The sequence below is a fragment of the Epargyreus clarus genome, unplaced genomic scaffold (assembly GCF_041222505.1).
Source record: "Epargyreus clarus isolate Ecla_fem2 unplaced genomic scaffold, WU_Ecla_fem_2.2 ptg000026l, whole genome shotgun sequence".
NCBI lineage: Eukaryota > Metazoa > Arthropoda > Insecta > Lepidoptera > Hesperiidae > Epargyreus > Epargyreus clarus.
In genome coordinates, this window is record NW_027332233.1 from 9,827,245 (window position 1) to 9,851,184 (window position 23,940).

General features: G+C 38.5%; 1 protein-coding gene across 1 annotated transcript; it reads left to right on the top strand.

Moving 5' to 3' along the window:
- The first annotated feature begins 895 nt into the window (after window positions 1-895).
- Sur (Sulfonylurea receptor) lies at window positions 896-21,995 on the top strand. Its single transcript, XM_073087739.1, has 26 exons — window positions 896-1,180; window positions 3,291-3,455; window positions 3,773-4,148; window positions 5,235-5,465; window positions 5,566-5,895; window positions 5,998-6,201; window positions 6,280-6,580; window positions 6,690-6,871; window positions 6,968-7,304; window positions 7,391-7,496; window positions 8,083-8,234; window positions 9,535-9,779; window positions 11,181-11,399; window positions 12,321-12,463; window positions 13,245-13,340; window positions 13,975-14,048; window positions 15,661-15,788; window positions 16,872-17,027; window positions 17,474-17,695; window positions 18,073-18,230; window positions 18,548-18,743; window positions 19,142-19,406; window positions 19,644-19,768; window positions 20,144-20,435; window positions 20,837-21,048; window positions 21,650-21,995. The coding sequence occupies exons 2-26, from the start codon at window positions 3,319-3,321 to the stop codon at window positions 21,842-21,844; spliced, it is 5,082 nt and encodes a 1,693-aa protein (XP_072943840.1). The 5' UTR covers window positions 896-1,180; window positions 3,291-3,318; the 3' UTR covers window positions 21,845-21,995.
- Window positions 21,996-23,940: the final 1,945 nt, after the last annotated feature.

Sequence of the window (23,940 nt, forward strand, 5' to 3'; positions counted from 1 at the left end):
CTCTTAGAACGTTGCCCCGTCGGGCTCTGCCCAGGTGAGCATACGCTTGCCACACGGTCTGGTGTTCACAGCAGTATCATCAACCCATTATTTTCCCACTGCTGGGCACGGGTCTCCTCTTAGAATGATAAGGTTTAGGCCATAGTCCACCGCACTGGCCAAGTGCGTATTGGTAGATTTCATATACCTTCAAGATTTTTTTTTTATAAATCTCTCAGGTATGCAGGTTTCCTCACAATGTTTTCCTTCATCGTTTAAACAAGTGATAATTAATTTCGAATACGCACATAACTTTGAAAAATCAGAGGTACGTGCCTGGGATTTGAACCTCGGTCCCCTCGATCGAGAGGCGGAGTTTCTTAACCACTAGGCTATCACTGCTTCACAGTTCACAGCAGGATGTGACCGCACATAACATCAGTTCGAGCGCCTACTCTTGAACCCCGAAACACCCATTTAGTCGCTATTCTGGTACCGGACTACAGGGATAAGGCTTAAATGCCTTATGCGTTTGAATCGCATCCTAGATTGCAAATTAAAAGAAAAACGATCATAAATCTTGGATGCATGGTGGTGGGCGAAATGTAGGTAATAGATCCTAGACGAATCCGTGCTATTCTAAAACTAATGCTTAATCGTTCCGCCGTTGTTAACTGCAATTATGGCATAAACACAGTAACAATAAAACCGCACAATTGATGGTCGCCTATCGGAAGGCCATCACCTCATATAACATACCTACTGCAATGATCTATATAAATTGTTTTAATTGAAATGCGCCAGCCAATTAGTGAAACACACACTGCTGTTGTAAAGCGGCAGTCCAGTAACGCGGCATCCTATGGTGCACAGCGCGACAAGGTTCCATGCAGACTCTATGACACAAGTTTCATTCAACTGTACGACATAGAAGTCAGTTATTCGCGAGTGTGCGGCGCGCGAGCCGGTCGCTGTCGGCGCTGCGCTGGGATGCCACGATGCGCTCCTCCGGCCCTCCTCTATGCGCACGTAATAATAACTGCTAATAAAAACAGTGGCACAGGGCCATCAAATTTAAACTAGCAGTTTTGAATACAATGGACTGTATTAAACTATTGCTTATACGATACCGGTGTTTAAAACATAAAATTACTTCAGTGGCATAACGCAGAAAAACATTGGAGTGGTTTACTTTTTGAAAGTGAGTATCGATGTTTATTGTTAAATACGGATTACACATTACTTACATAACATTATATTATTAGATATGTACTTTTTTATTTACGAAGTGATGACGTAGCTCTTTCAGCTGTAACTATTCTTCTATGACCACTTAAAACAGCAATAAAAAAAATTATATACAAAACTATGAATTAATGCAAAAATACAGACATCTTTCGTATAATAACATCCTTGATTTACGTATGTGAATGTAAGTAGGTAAATAAGGAAGTACTAGCCCTTTTCCAAATATTTTATGTAAATCGAGAGAACACATAATATAAAGAATTATCGCCGTCAGTGACCCCGTAACTATCGAGGCCAGTCGCATAACTATTAATTTTATAGCTACCTACCTAAACTTACTTGATCCATGAAATAGTACGTTTCATGCGCCTATATGGCTAACTTTTATGAAGCGGCACCAACGTATTGTTCTACTTAAAGGATGTTATGTGGACATTTACCTTGATATACCTACCTCAATGTTAATTCAATACGCTGACGCCCTGACTACCTACTAGCAAGTTATTAGCATTATTATCTTAACCCACAAAATTTAAAGAATCTAGAACACGTTAAAATACCATACTTTATACACACTGAGTCACCAAACAAGACGCATTTTTTTAACGTTAAAAATATTGTAACAACAGAAAGGTCTGGTTTGATAGCGGCAGCAATCACATCCACCACATCTTTGTTGCCCTTTAGCAGCAAATGCTATATTTCATTTTCATTTAATTTTACTATTCAGTCGAGCCGATGATAAGTGGTAACTGCTTACATAGATTAGAATCCTATTAAAGGCGGGCAACAGATGAGGCTACTCATGAGGATTACGTTGTAGCGCCTCCTATAAGCGTATGGCCCTTGTCACCCCTTACAATCCTGAACACAGCAGCACTGCACTATTCTTATTAGGCTTAAATGGGTGTGGCGTTGGTGATTCCGGAGTAGAACCACAAAGGATTCTATCACCTTACTACACTGCTATTATGCACCGTAAAAGAACACACCCGTAAGACAAATAACTTCCTTCTCAATCGTTAGAAGCAGACGAGCATCTGCTATTTACTCCGGAAATAATTCTTGTCTTACTCAGTGGTTTGATACAGACTTCCATGGGCTGCTTGGCTCCCAGGGTTGGGAAGACTATATTTTACTATTTGCTATTTCTGTTACATGTGTTACATGTATTTCTGTTACAAGTACCTACTTTTAAAACACACACCTCTCATACGTCTCATTTCTCACAAAAAGAAAGGAATGACGAACACTAAAACAATTTGGAGATGGAAAAACACAGGTCTTATTGAGCAAGCCAGGTAATATTTTAAATTGACGTCACTCTTAGTCATAATCCTTCTACAAACTTTTTCGGGCAATGACTTAAAAACCTTCACCCAATTATTTAGAGATTTTACAAAAATGCTACGTTTCTCTTCTGTAACGAAATAAAAGCACTTTTAAAGTTTAATAAGATGTACTTAAATGGGCATGCAAGCTTCCTGAATTGCTAACCTCGTTAATATCCCCGAAAAGTAAGTATGATGGCTATTTACTTACTTATATTATACATAGGTACGTTTTGTACGTACGTTGTACGTACGACGCCGGTCAAATCAAAACATTGCAATTAAATTAAAACGTAGGTAGTATCGGAGGCGGATCCTTTAGAGACGACATTTTTCTTACAAATATTCGAAGCCATTGTCCCCAAATAACCTTTAAAGTCTTGTCCATCATATGTTTGTCATTGTATAAACTGTTAAAGTGTTTTGCTTGCTTCTGACCCATTCTTGTTTCTGGTAAATTAATTTTAAAATGAATAAGTACGGACAAAAAAAATCAATCAATATCAATAATTTTTAATTGAACTATATGTAGTACAAATTATTATTCTAATCAGTAAATACAATACTATGGTTGCTAGTTGGATATTTTAATTAATTATTACTTAATTAAACTCGCGTAGATTATAAACCATTAATCTGTGTCCCGGTTTAGAATAAATAGGATTATGAGTGCAAGAAGTTATTCCCTAAAGTAACAAAAAAGTAAGTCGAATATTATATATGACCCAAAAGGTAGTGTGGGATAGGATATCCACGAAGAATGGAGGCAGTTTGCGATCGTGATGACTCCATGTGCGAGGCGCACGCGCTGGCAGCCGCGCTGCATTCCCTGCATCTGTACTGCGCCTCCATCTCCGCCGCCCTCATATGTTGCTGCGCAGCCAAAAGACAGAACTGGTACAGTTTTTTATTACATGCTTATTTAACTGCGACTTAAACATACTTGTAAACCATTATTTACTATAACGTTTTCCTTGATAAAATAGAAAACCTGTTTATTTATTTTTAGAATATTAGATAAATAATTAACTGATATCGAATTATTAAATTAATAACGAACCCCAAACTGCCTACATTGCACCGATATTTTAACATTTTGTTTAACATAAAACAGGGTAGGTAATTGTCCTTTTTCGTTAGTACATTACTTTGTAAGTTGTGAGAATTTTTAAATTAAAGAGTTTCATCTATATTTTGTTCATATCGCCAAACAGTTATCAGAACAATTGGAGAGCTCAAAACATTCGCGGTGTAGCGAGCATTGCCCTCGGAGTGACCTGGTGCTGCGGCGCGGCCGCTGCGACTCTCCGGCCCTACGAGACCGTTCACCTCGTGGCATCTTTGATGGCTCCCCTGGCCTGGCTGGCCGCCGCAGCGCTCCACGTCGCCCTCTGGACTCGGCGATCCACCGCGCCCATCCTCTACCTGGCGTTATACTGGCTGCTTTCAACGGCTTCCTCAGCGTTCATTTTATACAAACACATGCGGCTAGGAGCATCATTAATGAGCATAGAAAAATACATACACGCTCTAGCGACGTTGTTAGCTCTGTGTGTGTGCGGAGTGGACTGCATATGTTTTTATGACGAGGTAATTTATTGCAAAATTGAACGCTTTTATACTATATTTATTTCATTATTAAGAAAATTCCTACAAAAATCACGAATATGATGACTTAAAGGTACGTGGGTTTTAGGTCTAAATGTTCTCATCATTAATTAGTGGTGACAAGACATTAGAGCAGGTAATGTATGTAAATAGAAAGTCGAATGCTAATAGACCGCTCATTACGAAGTAATGCAGAAACGAGCATATTATTCCGATATGTAGTGCGAAGAATGGCATCAATAATTATCATAAACGGTGCATGATGCATGAGGCAAGCGGTAGAAAACGGGATGCTGGGAATGTCCTTCGCTTTTATGCGAACCCGCTGGAATATGATTGAACTAAATTTGAAACGTTCTATATCAACCGTCGTGCAAAATACGGGTACAAATGAAATGAGAAACGATCGGGCATTTTATTAGTTTTGGCTCCCAATTCATTATCTATATGTTAGCTTTGTATGTTGTTCTATATATTCTAACACATTATATTGTATTGTTTATATATATTACATTGTTAGGTATTTCCTAATGCGCGAAGTCAAGTCGGTTGACTGACCGAATACACAGTAAAGTGCTCAACATTCGTTTGGATTTAATTGACCTGTTCGGGTCCAAATTTTATTAATGGGTATGTTACTCCGAACATTTGCCGCAATAAAAGTATTAAAGCGTATAAATCTCATAAAGCCAGACGTGTCGAGTCTCTTATTATATTAGGTACTAGTGTGGAAGCTGCGACGCCAGACGTCGGTCTCGGAGACACTCCGCGTCTGGCGCCGCTCCTCGACTCACATTATTATACATACTTATATTGAATAACATGTAAAAATTTATGACTTTATAGCAATCCATCTGCGAATAAAATGTAGTATTAAAAGTTAAAAATCTTGAAAACAGCGAATCTGATGCCCGATTCAAATTATATGATATAACTTTTAAGGAAATAGTTAAAGCGTAACTCTGACATAGAATTAATGTACTTACTACTTATTTTTATTAACTTATTATTTATGAGTTATGTTAGGCATATGTGTAACTGTCTATGTTACTAAATCTACCGTTTCAGGTATCAAAACGCTTGCAAATCCGCCAAAAATCAACACCAGCACCGGACAACATTACTTATCGCCACAACAAAACACATTTCTTCTCAAAAATAAGTTTCTTCTGGCTTAATTCTCTACTTTATCGGGGCTATGAAACTGGGTTAGAACAAGATGATCTGGGCGAATTACCAGAAGAGGAGCGGTCCAACAAGTATTATCAAAAGTTCAAGAGGATATATAATAAACAAGAGGTAAGTTTGTTTTTCGCTTTGTCTAACACGCCTTTTTGTGCTTTTTACCAAAATTACACATTTTTCAGAAATATCTATAAAATGTATTTTTTCAATTCAGATAACAGGAACGAAAGAGAAGGGCCCGAGTATGTGGCAATGCTTTATTCGAATAATCTGGCCCAATTTTTATATTGCCGGCGTCATGAAGCTATTTGGTGATTTAATAGGAGTAATTCCACCATTAGGATTGGCCGTTATTATTCAGTTTATGGAAAACCCAATCACGTCATACGATTCCAATTCTCCAGTAACGATTGAGGAATTTTCAAAAAATGGATACGTAATGTTACTCATCGTGACGTTAGCCCTGATTCTTCAAGCTTTTCTCTCGCAAAATTCAACACACCTGGTCACTGTCGAAGGGACTCGACTGAAAACAGCTTTACAGGTAACATATATTACATAAGATAAAGGACCATTTGTACATACATGCACAAATCTTATACTTTTTCAAGATAATGTTATTAATAATATTGTATTATTATTTAAGAGCATGGTGTATGATAAATGTATGCGCCTGGCATCGTGGTCACCGACAGAGACTGCCTCTGACGAAGAAATTCCGCTCTTGTATCCTTCAGAAGATGAGACTCTAACCCAGCCTGGACTTCTCACTAATTTGATATCACAGGACACATACAACATAATGTCATGCGTTTGGATTTGTCATTACGTGTGGGCTATACCGCTAAAAGTAAGTACGAGTATAATAATGAAAGTTTGTATTTCTTAATTAAATACAATATTTTACAAAGACATTTTTTTGTTTTAGGTAACCGTCATATTATACCTCTTGTACAATAAACTTGGAATAAGCGCAATAATAGGCACTATTGCTAGCATTTTAATAATCACACCACTCCAATTCTTCATTGGCAAGAAGCTTTCCGACAATTCCAAGCACATCGCTAAGTGTACGGACCACAGAATCTCGAAAATCTCGGAAATACTGCAAGGCATAAACGTTATAAAATTATACGTGTGGGAGGACTTGTTCAACGAAAAAATATTACAGCTAAGAGAAGTTGAACTTAAACTGCTTAATAAAGATTCTATATACTGGGGATTTCTAAGTACGTATGTACAGAGTGTCACGTTAAACATACATGTAAGAAAATCACTAGTCTTACACTTAATTAATAGATTAGGTAACCTTAGTACATAATACATACTATTTTTCAGCTTTCACAACGCAAGTTTCTACGATACTCGTGACGGTTATAACATTTACGTTATACTACTTTCTAGAGGACAGTAAAGGTTTAACTACAGTCAACGTATTAGCTGGCCTGGCGCTGTTCAATCAATTAACCATACCACTTCTTATTTTGCCGGTGACTGTGCTAATGATAATTCAAGCTATGGTAAGCAGGAAGTAAATTAATGGTATCAATATTACGGTAATTATTTTCCTTGACGTGTCACTACCAGTAAATAAAAGGAATTAATTGTCTGTTCAGGTCAGCACAAAAAGGATAAAAAACTTCTTGGAACTCCCAGAATCAAGCAACGTTCGGGAAGATAATAATGATGACTATTGTCCGCAAACTATACCGAAGATGCGAGTTAATAATTTAAAACGTAATAATATGTGTGCTGACAGCAGTGAAGGAGAAATGATACGTCCAGTACAAAACGAAGCAGTCAATTTAGACTCTGAAGAACAATTTTCGGATGACGACACTTGCAATATGGAACAAGAACTAGAATACTTGGTTAGATTTCGTAATGCAGCTTTCTCTTGGAAGATGAAGGACAACACATGGCTAGACATTGATGATTTAGAAATTCCAGCAGGTAACATTACTGATGTCAGTGACTCAAATTTAGATAAAATATGTTTACCTACACTGTTAAGTTATTTCGCAATAAATCTCTTTTAGGAAAATTAATAATGATAGTTGGCTCCACTGGTTCCGGTAAATCTTCCTTATTGTCTGCGGTACTCGGAGAAATGCATTTGGAACGAGGTGACGTCAGCATTAATGGGTGAGAATAAATTGATAGTTGTGTGTGGTTTTAATTTAGACCTATTTATATTCTAAAATCAAGTACAAGCGGTCGCGGTTCAAATTATCCTGTACCTGTGACTTGTATGCAAGTAGAATTTTAATAATCTACTTGCTGTAGCTAATAACACTTGTAACGGCGTGACGCATATAGCATCACGTCGTAATGTCAAGTGGTTCCTCTCTAGCTATTTCAGACTTTCACTTGCGCCCTGCATACGATTACTTTTACTATGCAGTATGCATGCGGCAAATTCATAGATGCGGTGAATTGAAGTTTTTTACTTCCAGCAAGTTAAATTTTTCGTAATACATATTTCTGCCTGAAAACATCCTTGATTGCACGTCTTATTTCTTATATCAAATTTTCTTGGTTTATAATCTCGCACTTACGGTATATCACAGCGACCTAGTGCATGCATGCTTTGCTATTGATGCCAAATACTTTATTAAAATTAATAACGCGAATAAAAGTTAAATCGCAATAAATATTTTTCCATTAAAATATTGTACTTATGATAAAATATGATGACGAGAAATAATCAGTTATTTCTGTTCCTGACTAGAAAGTGTTCAATATGGTATGCGGGCCAGCCTCCCTGGCTGCTAGAAGGATCGATACGGGAGAACGTGGTGATGGAAAGCCCCTGGTGCCCGAAGCGGTACGCGCATGTTTTGCGAGCCACCGGCTTGCGTCCCGACCTACAACTTTTACCCGGTACGAAGCTGTGAAAGTGGGTTGGTATAAACACACTTTTACTACATAATATAGGGGACATTGGGGACGACTTTACCAGTGTGAGAGAACTTTGGTACTAGAATGTGGATTGGTGGAATGTAATTGAAATTTAATTGGTCTTAACGGCTAACCGTCTTATTTTAATGATGTATTAAGTGCCTATTAACACACCAGTACGATACACCAATACAACAAAACTATTACTAAGAATATGAAAGATATATGAATATACAAATAATAGATCTATCTCTTCCTTTTTCTAGTGTCGTAGTTTACGAATTTCTTCTTTGAATTGATATGAAGTAAGAATGGTAAATTCGATGGCCGATTGAGCGATACTTCTCCATATCATAAAACGATGTAATATTAAATAAAACGATTATAATCTTCGAATAGTGAACCTATACGAGTATATTAACATTATGATAGTACATACCTACCCATTAACATACAATTTGATGACACGCACATCAATAAATTTGTGATTGTGATGCCGACTGCCGGATTCATAACGTGAATACTGAATTTATGGTACGTGCGGACGTTGACTATAAAACTAGCACTGAATCACTTTTATGCACAGCTAGAGGATGTATTCAAAGATGACATGCAAAACAATCGCGATGTGCGCGACGATAACATTGCGGTGACGTATGGAACCGCTCACACAAATAATGTTGCAAACAATAGTAGTGACTTAATAATAAGTATTTAATATAGTATATTTTGTACGTATATCTAGTCGGACCGTAGTTAATACGGTTAATAAATCAAATGAATATCGCAATAGCATTCATTAAATAATAAAGTGTTTCTGATTTGTTAAAGTTGACCTCGGTGGCGCTATTTTTGTTCATTTACCTTTTAAAATATTATCACTTAATTCTATACTTATTGCTAGAATTCAAATTAAAAATTTTGTTTATTATTGCTAAGAGTCCATTTAAAAAGTAATGTGTACCTACTTAATTTTAAAACGGCTTTTAGTAGCTTTAGTCCTTCCTTTTTTTAGTTTGTATTTAGGAATATGAGAAATAATTATTTGAATATGAGTTTAAATTTAGCCCTCAAGAAACATATCTATATTCAACTTCGTAGGTTTCAAATGTCCATGGGCGGCCACGTTACACGCCTTGGGCGCCTTTCATCCAACACTGAACCTCATGTCATATACTAATTACAATTTTTTTAAGATTTTAGCATTTAAAATGTCCGACAACCATTGTATGCTTGGATAATAGTTATGACTGCTACAACGTGATAAGCAATAACTCTGCAGAGGGCGACAGCACGCGCCTGGGCAGCCAGGGCGCGCCGCTGTCGGGCGGGCAGCGCGTGCGCGTGTGCGTGGCGCGGGCGCTGTACGCGCGCGCGCGGCTGCTGGCGCTGGACGAGCCGCTGGGCGCGCTGGACGCGGCGCTGGCCCGCCACGTGGTGGCGCGCGCGCTGCTGCCCGCCGCGCGCAAGGGCCGCACCGTGCTGCTCGCCACCAACAGGCTCGAGCTGCTGCACTACGCTGATTTGGTAACTTCTATCGAAAATACTTTATATTTTGTTAATTCACACTGGCCTATCTATTTCACGGATCTTTGCCTATTGTATAGAGCATGACAATATTATCAATCCTAATTAGCATAGGTCTAGGTCTACCTATACAATAAAAACGTACTTAGATCACAGCTGTGTATTAAAATCAATTGAAATAAAATGCATTAGGTAACGAATTGGTTGGTTATGGTTTAATATGAAAATGTAAGTAGGTATGGAAAAAATGCATTTTTCTTAAAAACTAAACTTGATTTTTATAAGCGACATCAATAATTGATGGCGCAATAATATTTAATGTGTTTTTTTTGTTGTTTAAATGAACTCCTCCGTTTGCCGATTTTGAACTGTCGGTATTAATATTTATTTTATTAATCTACCTAATTTTGTAGTTTTCGTTTTAATCGTCCTTGCAACTCCTTTAAATATCTTATTGCTTTTCCTTATACATCGTTTCGGATTCGTCCATCCACTCACTCTTGAACAATTCATATCTATACCCGATATAAGCAGTAGCTACAATCTTTATTCCGAAAGGTACTTTCCAAGTCCAACAAACAGTTCTTCCCTTATGCTTCCTATGGCTTCGTGCCTTGGAAAACCGATTGACCCTTTTCTTGCAGTAAAAGTTAATCTTTCTTAAGTTGTGTAAACATTTAAACTAAAGAGACTAACTATGTACCTATGCTGTGCCGGCTTCTTTACAGTAACTTTGTTCCAGTTACGGGATTACCTACATACTAAAGTGGGTTGCATTCAGTCCTGTTTACTTGTTTTGCTATAAGTAGAAGTCGCAATAAATTGTAGGTGGCTGGGTGCACTCACGTGCAGCATTCAGCGCTACGTTGTTAACATCCATTTTTATCTAAAAGCTTGAAAGCTAGTCGTTTAATTGTGTTGTTTTTTATCTGTGTTTTTTATAGTCAAAAATGCATTTCTTTATACCTTTTAGGGTTAAGAATGTTTTGTTAATAGGTATAGGTATAAGTATACACTGTTTATCCCAGTTTGCCCTCAGAAATGAAACTTATATTTATTTTCCTATTATAAATAATATCAGACAGAGCCTTACCGCACGCAAGGTAAACAAAGGAGTCGTATCTCCGTCATGACCGGGAAAACGATTGCTTTAGCCTCTTTTTCCATCGATATGGAGCATTTTTTCCTTGATCTTAGTGGTCGATCAATTGATCGACCTTTTCATTTATCGCCAAAATATTCTCACACCAGCAACAAATAATCGAAGATCGAATTTTAGGAAATCGATCCTCTAATCCTCAATATTTTTGGGCATTGATTCTTCAGAATTCGATTGGAATCGATTTCAAAGTCAATCTCATATGAAAGGATCGTTATCTCTAGTCAACCTTGTTGATGCAGGTAATAGTAATGGAAGACGGCCGCGTGCGCGGGTTCGGGCCCCCTAGCGGCGCGAGCTCGGGCGCGCTGGGCGAGTGGGCGCGGCTGGCGGGCGAGGCGCGCGCGGCGGCGGCGCGCGGCGGCGCGGGCCCGCCCGGCGGCACCGCGCGCGAGCGCCTGCAGCTCGTCCGCGCGCTCAGCCGCATCAAGATACAGCGGGGGATCTCCGATGACGCTACGGTAATTTCGGAATCTTTCAATTTTTTTAAAGTATAGGCAGTCCTCGACTTACGTAGTTTCGATTTATGTCGTTTCAAGTTACGTCGAATAATGTTTTGACACTATTCCTCGAGCATACGTCAAGTGTTTCGATTTACGGTATAGGAGAATTCACTTGCCGCGAGGTCAATATAATTATTTTAGGACCTTTTGATAATAAAGTATGTATATCCTTTGGTATAAATCGTTACAATTTTCTTTTAAATTTGGGTCCATGTGGATCATACCCTTAAAGATTAAGGATAAGCTGTGAATTTTTGGAATATTCCTACCTACTTAATATCTTTATAAGTAGCGTAAGGCGGACGTAGCCATCCAAGCCTCAGGTCGAATTTGTCACCCAGAAATAAATCAGTGGAAAAAAATACTTAAACTTCTGTAAGTAATATAAACTACGCAATATAGAAAGCAGAACGTTGTTAATGTTGTCATTTGTAAAATTTTGCAACTCCCTAAAAATACCCCCCAAGTATAAGTCGAATTTGCCGCCCAAGGAATCATCATCAACCCGTTAATGGCCCACTGCTGGGCACGGGTCTCCTCTCAGAATGAGAAGAATTAGGCCGTAATCCACCGCGCTGGCCAAGTACGAATTGGTAGACCACATACCTTTAATTTTTTTTTTGGTTTCTCTGGTTTGCAGGTTTCCTCACGATGTTTTCCTTCATCGTTTAAGCAAGTGATAATAAATTTCTAATACGCACATAACTTTGAAAAATCACAGGTGCTTGTCTGGGATTTGAACCACGGGTCCCTCGTTCCGAGGTTCGAAGGCCGAAGAGGCCGAGTTTCTTCTCACTGCATCTAAAGCTACCCAAGGAATTTGTTATCAAAAAGAAAAGATTTTCCTGTGGAAAATATTAACAATGTGATGAAATGCAGGTGGGCATCAACGAGGCGGCGGGCGCGCACCTGCTGGCGGAGGTGCCGACATGCGCGGGCGGCAGCTGGCGCAAGACCGGCCGCACGCGCACTTCGCTCGCGCGGCAACTCTCCTCGCCGCCGCCATCGATGCACAACTCCAAGTAACTAAACGCAAATCCTTCTTTTTATCCCCTAGGGCGCTGACACTGACTTTCTGGCACACAAACTGACTCTTAAATAAATAGTCACGTATATTATACTCGCTGATCCGGCAAACGTTGTGTTGCCATATAAATAAAAAAATGGTAAGGGTGAACAACCTTTATCACTTAGAGGTATGAAAAATAGATAGTAGCCGATTCTCAGACCTACTATATATATAAGATTTACGAATAGAATACTTACCTCTAGGTATTAACATACCTATACATTTTCGTAAATTAGGTATAATTAATATTAAGTAATATAATATATAATAATATAAACAATTTTAATTAACTCTTATAATTAACTTTCGTTCCCTGTTTAACTTTGACGTAAAATCGCGAAATAGTTTTGCGGTAAAAAGTTACCTAAACCACTTCCTGTAAATCTTTACATGCAGAAAATCAATTTAACCGCTCACAATACTATCCTAATACAGGAAGACAAATAGAACTTGGTTTTAACTATTTCATATATATTGTTCCACACTGATACTACTCGTTTTAAATATACCAATCCATCCACAAATACTCGTATGGTAAGTACATTTAAAATTAAATTAATTAGTTATACTTACCAAACTGTTTTAACGGTACACTGAATTCAAAATTTAAGTAGGTATATTGTCTCCTCATACCTTCGACATAGAATCTACTTTTCCGTAATGGTTCGACGAAAGCTTTACTAGAAATTATCTTAGATATTCTGAGAGATATCTTTAACATAGTGATTATGCAGGTGGCGTCGCGAGGTGCGTCGCACAGTTAGCGTGGATGCATCGAACGTGGTGCTGCGACGTCTGCTGCGCCCACACACACACCGCACTCTGCCTAGGTATCAATTTTGATTAAAATATTATATTTATTCAATAACGCATTTTTTTTGTTGACGAGGGAGAAACCTTCAAAAGGTACCCGGTGGCGTGGGAGCGACATAGGGTTATGTGGGACTCTTACCTCACTAAAACCCCCCCGGTGGCCGTCCTCGGCGCTGCGTAGAGGACTCCGGAATCTCCAATGGAACGCAAGCAGCCACACATAACTCCGTCCATCCCGGGGTTTCTGGCCGAACGGTTCGAGCTCCCACTCTTGACGTCCGCAACCCCAGAAACCCCCTTTTGGTCACCTATTTCGACAGGCAGGGGATACCGTAGCCCTATTCTGGGCCCGGAACCACTACAATTACTACTACGATTTATGTAACGTAGGTACTCTTATAATCTTTTTAACTACAAAAAAATGGGGTAGGTTTTTAATTAAAAGTACCTATTTGAGTAAAATTATAAAGCGTTCTTTTATAATAAAATAGAGATCATGCCCAGCTTAACTATACGAGGAAAAATAAAAACGTAACACTTTCCTCTCAATTTGAAAACACATAAATTACTTCCTAAACTAAGTAGTTAATGATAAGCCCTGTCTTAGTTTTTGTTCTAAATAAAAAGCAAGGTTAATTTCATTTGTTTCAGGTGGACACCTAAAACCTTGCGCCGCTTAATTAGTTCTGAATCGGACACGTCTGCCACGGATAATCAGAATAATGGTGCGTTGTATTTCATTTAATTATTGTCTCTTTTGTCCGTTAGTTATAATAAGTCTTAACCAATTTTTGTCTCTCAAAGTTCGAAATGTGAAAATTAGTGCCTAGAGAACTTGTCGGACTTTTGTAGACAAAGATTAAAAGATTGACATGATTATTTCTCACTAAAGTCGTTAATGAACGAATAAAATAATACATTATTAATGTCCTTTATGTGAATTCAAAATAATCGTAATTTTAAAATATTGTGACTTGAAGATAAAAGGGAATATGCACATTTTTATTTTATTATTTTAAATCACATATCACTTCGTTTTAACATATAAATATAAACAATTTTATTAGTGTTACTCTTCGAATGACATCACGGAGCGTGTTTTGTGTTGATAACTATATGCACATATAGTTATTATTTAAGGTCTCAGGTTTAATCGCTATTTAAATCACGAGAAAGGCTAAATAACCACTTTATAGATATTTCCTAGAGTTATTGCGCAAAAACACTACTATAAACACATTACAAAGTGTTTTTTTTTGTTTCAAAAGATGCGAAAATACGATAAAATTGGTGTAAGATTAAAGGAAACAGATAAAGTATCTCCAAAATCGCATTAACATTTGCATTTACTGTAACAAATATTAATTTTAGGTAAATAATTTTATAGCACTCTGTGACCTAAACCCGCATTTTAGCCACGCTTTTCCGTGTCCAAAGTAGCCGAATTCTACACCGTACGAATATCAGTAGACCACCCTCACAGTTGTAAAAAATAAACATCGCTATAAAGGTTTCACACTTTTAAATGTCATTTGATAATTAAAAGTTAATAAGGATTACTTTGTTTAAAGAAATGATTATGTTAATATTTTATTTTGGTTATTGTATTTACGTTCTTGACAATGTGTACCTATATCCTAAGCAATCGCATCACTGCAAGTGTAACTGTATCAAGTTTTATTGTTTCTTTTAATTGTATATTTTCGCTGCACGTCAAAGTAGAACATACTTAAATAAGGAATCGTAGTATCATAATTAGCCATGATACTACTCTAGTAGAAAGTCGATTAAGCAAAATGTTTGTTGTCGTACGGCAATCGGATTGTCGAAAATCTGGATAATTGAGTTTATGAAGAAAAGCTATTTGACCCGACTGAGTAAGGTAAAGATTTTCGACCATATGTTTGGACCATGACCATGTGTTTTTTATAGTAATTTTCTGGTTGCGATTTGTCGATTGTCGTCGCCAAATCGCGATGTAGCATCGATGCAATCGCCAAAACGCCAATCGCCGATGCTAAATGTAGCTGATCTGCAAGTCATTACAAAGTTATAGTAGCTCTGAATATAGAAATGAATCGCGTCGCCATAACAAATTGTATGACTACACCTGCTCGCAACAACTTCAGAGCGGACTTTATCATTAGTATTAGTACATTATGTTTGGATGTAATTTCAGGACCATAAAGTACCGAGGAAATATCAAGAAAATCTAAATTACATGCATATTCCCTATTGTAATTGTAAAGATTAGGTACATATAGGTACATATTAGAAGGATTTTAAATATATAGACTTTATATTACATTTTGCACTAATTTATCGTTATTATTACAGATACTACAGAAGATCCTACAATGGACTCTACATTCACATCGCTGACTTCGAATGGGGTCGAGACCACTACCGTAAGCATTCCTGAGAAGCCGGCCGAGAGCAAAGAAGACGAACCTGTTCTAAATGAGGTACGTTCTAGGCATGATCTAGTAACCATTTGCGAAGGATTTCCTTTTATGACAACTAATTTATTTTCATTGGTCCATGAATAAATCTGTAAATAGACTTGAAGGTGTGATTTATATGATAATTATTCACATTACAATAAGATATTGTTTTCCTCATATGTCTATGCTAATCAGTGCCATGAAATAATTATACCTAACATAAAAATATTCAATAAGTATGTTTAGTTATGCTTAGGTTTCGCGATATTGAAATGAAATGATTATTTTTGTTATAAAAAATAATCACTTATTAAACATAGATGTGTATATTTTATGCTGTTTTTATTTTTTAGAGCGTGGCACTTATATTAGTAACGGATTTTATTATATTTATTTCTTTACTTATTTTTGCACAAAGAATATCATGGTGTAAATATAGAGAAAATAGACGTTGCGGCTACGAAATTATCAGATATTGTTCAAGCGATTCTGGAAAAATTTAACAATTGTTAAAATCAATGACTATGTGGAAAGTTGCGAGAAGATGTGAGCCCGGGAGCTATTCAGTATACCCGGTTATCTAGAAAGTTGAAACAAATGTAATACCTTCTGATTGCTTTTGTACTTTATAAAATTTTGGAAGTGGTGGATTTCCCGCCAGCCGAATTTATTTTACATGGGTAACGACTGGGGATGTTTAGAAAACTTCAATAGCGTCATCCAGAACACTAGTGGCGCCATCTCTTGTTCAGCTGCAGAAAGTTAGCCCAAAACAAGTGACGTGAAAAAGCAAGTAAATTTAATTAGATAATTGTATCAGGCGTTACTTTGCGGAAATCCATTCTATTAAGGATTACAGCTAACCTAGGATTAATACTAACTTAATTCAATGTATTTTGTCAGTGCGCTATATGGTGGGATGACGCTCGTGCGTGCGGGTAAAACTAATTTAGAATTAATCCTAACTAAAGGGAACATAAATGTATTTTATCAGTGAGCTACATGGTGGGATTACACTCATGCGTGCGGGTAAAACTAACTTAGACTTAGGATTAACTTCATTTAAGTTAGGATTGACTTAAGTCAATAAATGTATTTTGTCAGTGCGCTATATGGTGGGAGTACGCTCGTGCGTGCGGGTGGTGGGGCGCGGCGTACTGGGCGGCGGCGGCGGCGGCGCAGGCGCTGGCGCTGGCCGCCGATGCCTGGCTCTCGCGCGTTGCCGCTGACAACTCGCGGACACCCCTCACCGATGAACAGGTAAAATCATTATACTTATACACAGGTTTTGTCAGTAGAAGAAAAATATGTTACCAATGACAATATTAAGTGTCCCATAATTAGCGTGGGGTTTAATATCTCATAATCTAAAAGCATGTAGTCCACCTAAAAAACTCTTACCGTTCATGCATTTGTATAATCGACCAAGATTACCAAGATAGGAGGTATCTAGTGTTACTTGAGACCAACTATAGATGATCAGTGGTGTGGGTTAGTGTCTCCGGAATTGACGAGTGACGGTTTTACCATGTTCATGATATCATTATTGAAAATTGTATTCGGCGAGATTTTTATAACTTATTACATTTATTAAAATTATGGCATTACTTTTTCTTTCAAACATTCGATCTTAAGTTGACTTCATCCGAAAATATGGAAGATATTTTACTAAGGCAAGTTGTATCTAATCCCATATGCGTACCCAGATGTGGAGTAATGTGCGGTCGTACGCGGCGTTGTGCTGCGGCGGTCTGGCGGCGGCGGGCGGCGCGGTGGCGGCGGGCGCGGCGGCGGGCGGGCGCGCGCGGCGGCGGCTGCACGAGCGGCTGCTGCGCGCGGCGCTGCGCCTGCCGCTGCACCGCCACCGCGCGCAGCCGCCCGGCGCGCTCGTGCACCGCTTCTCCGCTGACGTGCTCGTTGTTGATAAGGTACGATACCATTCGTTTGTCATGTAACTTTACGTATATTGTACGTTACGTAACAAAATGTTTTTTCAGTGATTGTGTGTGATACGTAGCTTTTAAAGAAGACGTGTACGATGTTCTATATTAGCTGCTTACACATACATATATGAGATATACTCGAATGGTTATCATATCGCGATTTCGAATTAACAAATTTAAAAACACGTTTTCCTACTCTATAAATTACTTATACATTATTATGTATATGGATATGTACTGATTTTATTTGAACTGTTTATTTAATTAGTTTCACATAGACTATACCAACAATGTATAAATAACAATGTACATACGATCATATTTAATTTATTATTAATTTAGTTTAAATTTACTTCTCACAGAAACTACCAACAGCAGTGAGTCGGTGGGCTCAACTAGCTTTGCTCTGTGGAGCAGCCATGGTCGTCAACGCTGTGGTCTCGCCGTGGTCGCTACTCGCTACAGTGCCAGCGTTTGTCACCTACATCGTGTTGCAAGACATCTATTTGCGAAACGCAAGGTACCTAACCTAAATAGAATGATTTAACTAAACTAAATTCTTTACGGTTGGTACGGTATTACGGTTTAATTAGATCGACTATAATTTTAATAAGACTAAAGACTAAAGAAACTAGATAAAAGGAAATTAATTAATCTAATTTTATAATATTCCCAATCCATTAATGTACCTTGAATTTCAAAACTTATTATCGGCATTGAAAGTGATATAGCGCCATCTCTTGGCGAGTTAGAAAATATATCCATTAATAAAAGTAATTGCGATTCTGTGTCAGAAAAGATAAAATGTATTTTAAAGCAAGACCTATGGTTGATCAGGGAGTTGCAGCGCGAGGAAGCTACCACGGCGGCGAGCGCGCTGTCGCTGGCGGCGCAGACGAGCGCGGGCGCGGGCACGGTGCGCGCGGGCCGCCTGCAGCCGCGCCTGCGCGCCGCCTTCCTGCGCCGCCTCGACCGCAACCACGCCGCGCTGCTGCTGCTCAACGCCGCCAACCGCTGGCTCGGACTCACTCTGGTACCAAACTTATCATGGCAAAACTGCGCGATAGCCGAACCCTTCGACGTTAGCAAAAGTTCCATAGCTTTATGCTTACGACCGCCCCCTTCAGCTGATTGTTCGACCTTCCAAAAGATGAAATGTCACTTATGCACAATATGCATGTCTCTTACATTTCTGTGATTTACACTATATTAAACAATCGCAGATTAAAAAGATATAACATTTGGTTTGGCAACAACTTTATTTCGAATAATGAAGATGTTTTGATAAACTAAATAAGTCAATTAGGTAGGTACATTTTGCTTTTATAGCATCGCTTAACAAATCTTATCCAAATCTAATAGTAGCTTCAGAAAAATATTAGTATCCATGAACCTGCTTTACCTACTGCTAACATTTAGTCATGGATGTAGGATCTTGTGGGAGCGGGCAGCGTGTGCGTGTCACTAGCACTAGCGCTGCACAGCTGCGCGGATACCGTCGCGGGGAGTGGCGCGGAGGCTGGCGCGGGCAGCGGCGCGGGCGCGGCGGCGGGGCTGGCGGGTGCCTACGCGCTGCTGCTGCCCGCGTACCTGGCGCACCTGGCCAAGTGCCGCGCCGACCTGCACCTGCAGCTGGCCGCCGTCGAGCGCCTGCTGCACGACACCCGCGCGCCGCAGGAGGACTACAGGGATGACTGTAAGCACCTATGTACCTACCTTCATGTCCAGCAGGAAATCTAAATTGACTTACCTGATTAAAATCATCATTATTCAAATGATGATTAGTAGTATAGTTTGTTTTTTTTCTATTCTTATATTTTTGTATATCAGTTTCTTTAAATATGAATAATGTACCTAAACCATATTTAATAATAGTTAACGTATTACGTTACGTCCTATCGATTGAATTTCACTAATCTAAGATATATTTCAGGTCCTGTACCGGCCGGGTGGGAAAGAAACGGGAAAATAGAATTTCAAGATGTTACCATACAACCTCAACCGGGGTCGCCTCCGGTACTTAAAAATATTAATTTCACGGTCCAATCAGGTGAAAAGGTAAGTTAAAACGTTTCTATAATGTATTTTATCGTATCATTTATATTGCAGTCTTGTGATAAATTTAACCATCCCGCGTTCCTTATCAGTCCATACACAATTGTATGTTATTTTTATTTATTTCATAAATTAAAATACCCTATATAAATAATTTCCTACATGATTATATTATTATACGATTAATCCATTTTATTTATCTTTCACACAAAAACAACTACCTATAAAAGCTTTTTAACTATTTAAGTTTTGTCGTGCATAAATTGGTAACGTACACACAATTGCTGCATAAGACATTAGAAAATAGTTTTGAAATTACAAAGTAGCATCATTATTTATTATTAATTGATAACTTGACGTTAACTGCTCATTTTATAGGTCGCCGTGTGCGGTCGAAGCGGCAGTGGCAAATCGACGCTATTGTTATCATGTGTGAGTGCAACGACCATACAAAGCGGGCGAATTTTAATCGATGGGCATGACGTCACGCGTGTGCCGCTCAGGGCATTGCGTCACCGTATAGTGGTGCTCCCACAGGAGACCATCATGTTCTCTGGGACGCTGCGAGAAAATCTCGACCCGCTCGCCATGCATACCGATGAGGAAATTTGGCAAAGCTTGCGCGCTGTGGGACTTTATGACTTTGTCCACGCTCAACCGGCTGGGCTAGGTATGTACAACCTCACGCAAATTGTGAATAAAAAGCCTAATATATTGTCAAATAATCACAAAATATTTTTCCATACTCAAAAACAGAAAAGATGTTACTTAGCTTAAATTAGCAGTAAAGAAATTGAGGGTTTATAAACAATATATTGTCTAAATTTTTAGGGTGCCGTACGAAAAATCGTAAAACGGAATCCTTATAATCTCACTCGTTTATAAGTTAAAATTAAAAGATCATATACATCTGATAGTTCTTAAAAATCAATAATAGTATCAATAAACACTAGGCTATATAAATATACTCATTAAGAAACACGTACCTAGTCGGGTTGCCCTGGTGGTGTACCCAGGGTGTATAGGGGACAAAAAGGATTAACGAAATTTGAACAAAGTATTGTTTGTCAGAGTGCGGCGTGGGGCGCGCGGGCTCCGGGCGCGGCTGGAGCGGCGGGCGGGCGGCGCGCGCGGTGGCGGCGCGGGCGGCGCTGCACGCGGCGCGCGGCGCGGCGGCGCTGCTGCTGGACGAGCCCGCCGCCGCGCTGGACGCGCCCGCCGAGCGCGCGCTGCTGGCCGCGCTCGCCGCCGCCGCGCCAGGACTCACGCTCATCACCGTCGCGGTAAGACACATCTGCTATACTGTCTTCCACTCCATCTTGACTATCTTTATTATTTTCATTTTTCTTTAAAAATCATACATTTATTTTTGAATCAAATATGTCCTGGCCTCTCGAACTAAAAATATACATACAAAAATATTACTTGAAATAACTTTTTAATAAAACTATCCTTGTTTCACGACACGTTCAGATGCCCATATTTTACGGTTTTCTCTGCCGCAATATAACGTCTACCTGCATGCTCTACCCTTATCGTATCATAACTTTCATAGATATATTTCTTATTACGGCTGACATACGTAAGAAGGTCACGAAGATTGCAACAAAGTTATTTATGTCGACACGAATGCGAATATAATTGTCATAGCTCATGACAGAAAAATAATCGCCCTAAGTAACATTTTGGTCAATAAATGCTTTATTTATTTTAATATGTTTACTATCATATATCCTATATATTATGTATAGTGTTTCAAAAATGCTTAAATGTGTCCAACCCACTGTACCGCAATAGTGATGTCGAAGTGAAAATTATTTCTTCAATTATATCTATCCAACATTTTATTATGGTATTATATCATTAATATTACGGTACATATAGCACCGCATAGCGTCACTGCAGCGGTACGACGCGGCGGTGGTGCTGGAGGCGGGGCGCGTGGCGGAGCGCGGGCCGCCGCGCGCGCTGCTGGCCGCGCCCGCCGCACGCCTCAAGCGCCTGCTGCCCGACGACGCTGACGACGCGGCCGATACTGCCGATACCGATGACGCGGTGTTACGACACAACCAAGACTGAAGTTACGCCATAGATTAGGTTATTGACGTTTCTGTGAGGAGCTTTGTGATATTAAAAAGTCCCTGCCCGCGGGACCTAAAAACGATGGTGCGCGTTAGGAGCGCTAGAGACAGACAGGTGTAAGATGCGTCATTTATCGATACTGAAGTTCTGCAACGCTCAAAAACTTTTAATTTGACAAGCTTGATAGTAGTCCATTACTCGTGCATTACCCATAGGCGGCATTCTATTCGCTCGCTGTTATAATAATATTGTCCGGCGGACATTGATAATTTTAACATTACAATAATTTATCCATTGGGCAGCTGTTTGTATATAGATATATATGAATGAAGTTTAACGATTCCAATATCGTTATGTATATTATATTATGTGATTGATTGAATAAAACAAACGAGTAAATCTTTCCAAATTGTATTTCCAATAGAACAACGATTGCAAATAACTCTTTTAAAGCTCACATTTAAGCGCGGCTCGCACGCGCGCTCCGAACGGTCGACGTGCTACCAGAGTCAACGATACATCATAAAATTATATCACTATATAACAAATTACAACAATATTTACGTTGGCACCGATTCATATAGTATATAAAACATTTGTGTCACCACACAAACCATATAAAAATATTTACTTAAAGTAGTTACTTCCGTAAATATAGGTAGGTACTTATAGTAATTCTAAATTAAATCTCGACATGTTCAATAAATTCATTTTCCACTTATTGACTACATAGACATTCTCGTCTAATCGGACAGGACGGGCAGACGCTTAGCTATCGGTTCAAATTATCACACTGAATTTACACTTTCAACAATTAAGTTACAAATTGGAGATAACTGTGATTCTTTGGTAAAAAAAGAACATTATGCAGTTTATATATTATTACATTTGCATTGAAGATATAATTTTATTAATTTCCTACAAGACACTAGGTAAGGCCACTGATTCAATTAAATATGTATATACAAACATTTACAACATTATAACTTTAATGTTTAAACAATTCATTCGATTTGAGCGATAGTCTATAAACGAATGTTCTGTAACAAATAATATACGTATTAAATCCATACAACAGATATTGTGTTTGCTTTTCCAGATTGCACGTTCAAACGATTTCCTTTAAAGGACTTATTTTCTTGCGTTAAAAATGTATAAAACACATTTGAACGTCCAATTGCACAAGTATGTATACATATACATACATTCCCTTTTATACAGGACTGCTACACTCTTGTAGACATGTTTGAGTATTATGTTCGTAGTTCGATTTATATTATCGGCCTGTGCGCCACGAGTGTGATGTAGGTTTGCATAATTATATGACAAATATGCGAACAAATACCTCATGCAATTGGAAAAATACTATGCTCTTATCATTTGCATTTCATGTTAAGGATATAAACATTCAACAGATGTGACCCACTAAGATATAAAGGATAAACTTTGTTCAAATTTTACACATTCTAACTGTGGTAATAATATTATTTATAAGTTTTATCTCAATTGTATTTTTAATGTTTTTGAAAGTTAAATTAGTTCAACAATGCTAATTTCCAATGGGTTATTCCACGAGGTATTTGTAAGAATGTAGAGGCAGGGCCGATGTTGACTAACTAATGATGAGGTAAAGGTATGAGAAGTGAGACGTTAAAGTACATTTTATTACATGTATCAGTCGAGACAGGTTTAAGTGAGAGCTGTCGCCATCGGCCCCGCCCACTTATTCACTTATCTTAAAATACCTTAAATGATAACGTGTAATTAGTTTTAAATGCCACCTTGCACATAGAAACTGACTCAATGTATAGAACAACAATCAAAAACCTTGTAGAATCTCTTTATAATGTTTACAATGAAAAGCTTGAATTGTATTACTGTCCCCTAATCGAATGTACTATTGTTACTAGGATAACATTTATGAAAACGTGATAAAATAGAATGTTATCAATTTCGCCTATAAGAAAATCATCAGCAAACAACATGCTATATTGAATGTGACGTCATAGTGAATTGCAAATTTAGGCAATTGAGATTAGAGGCAATCACCACGTGTTCTGTGTGTGCTACGCTACGCTTTCTCATATCTATTT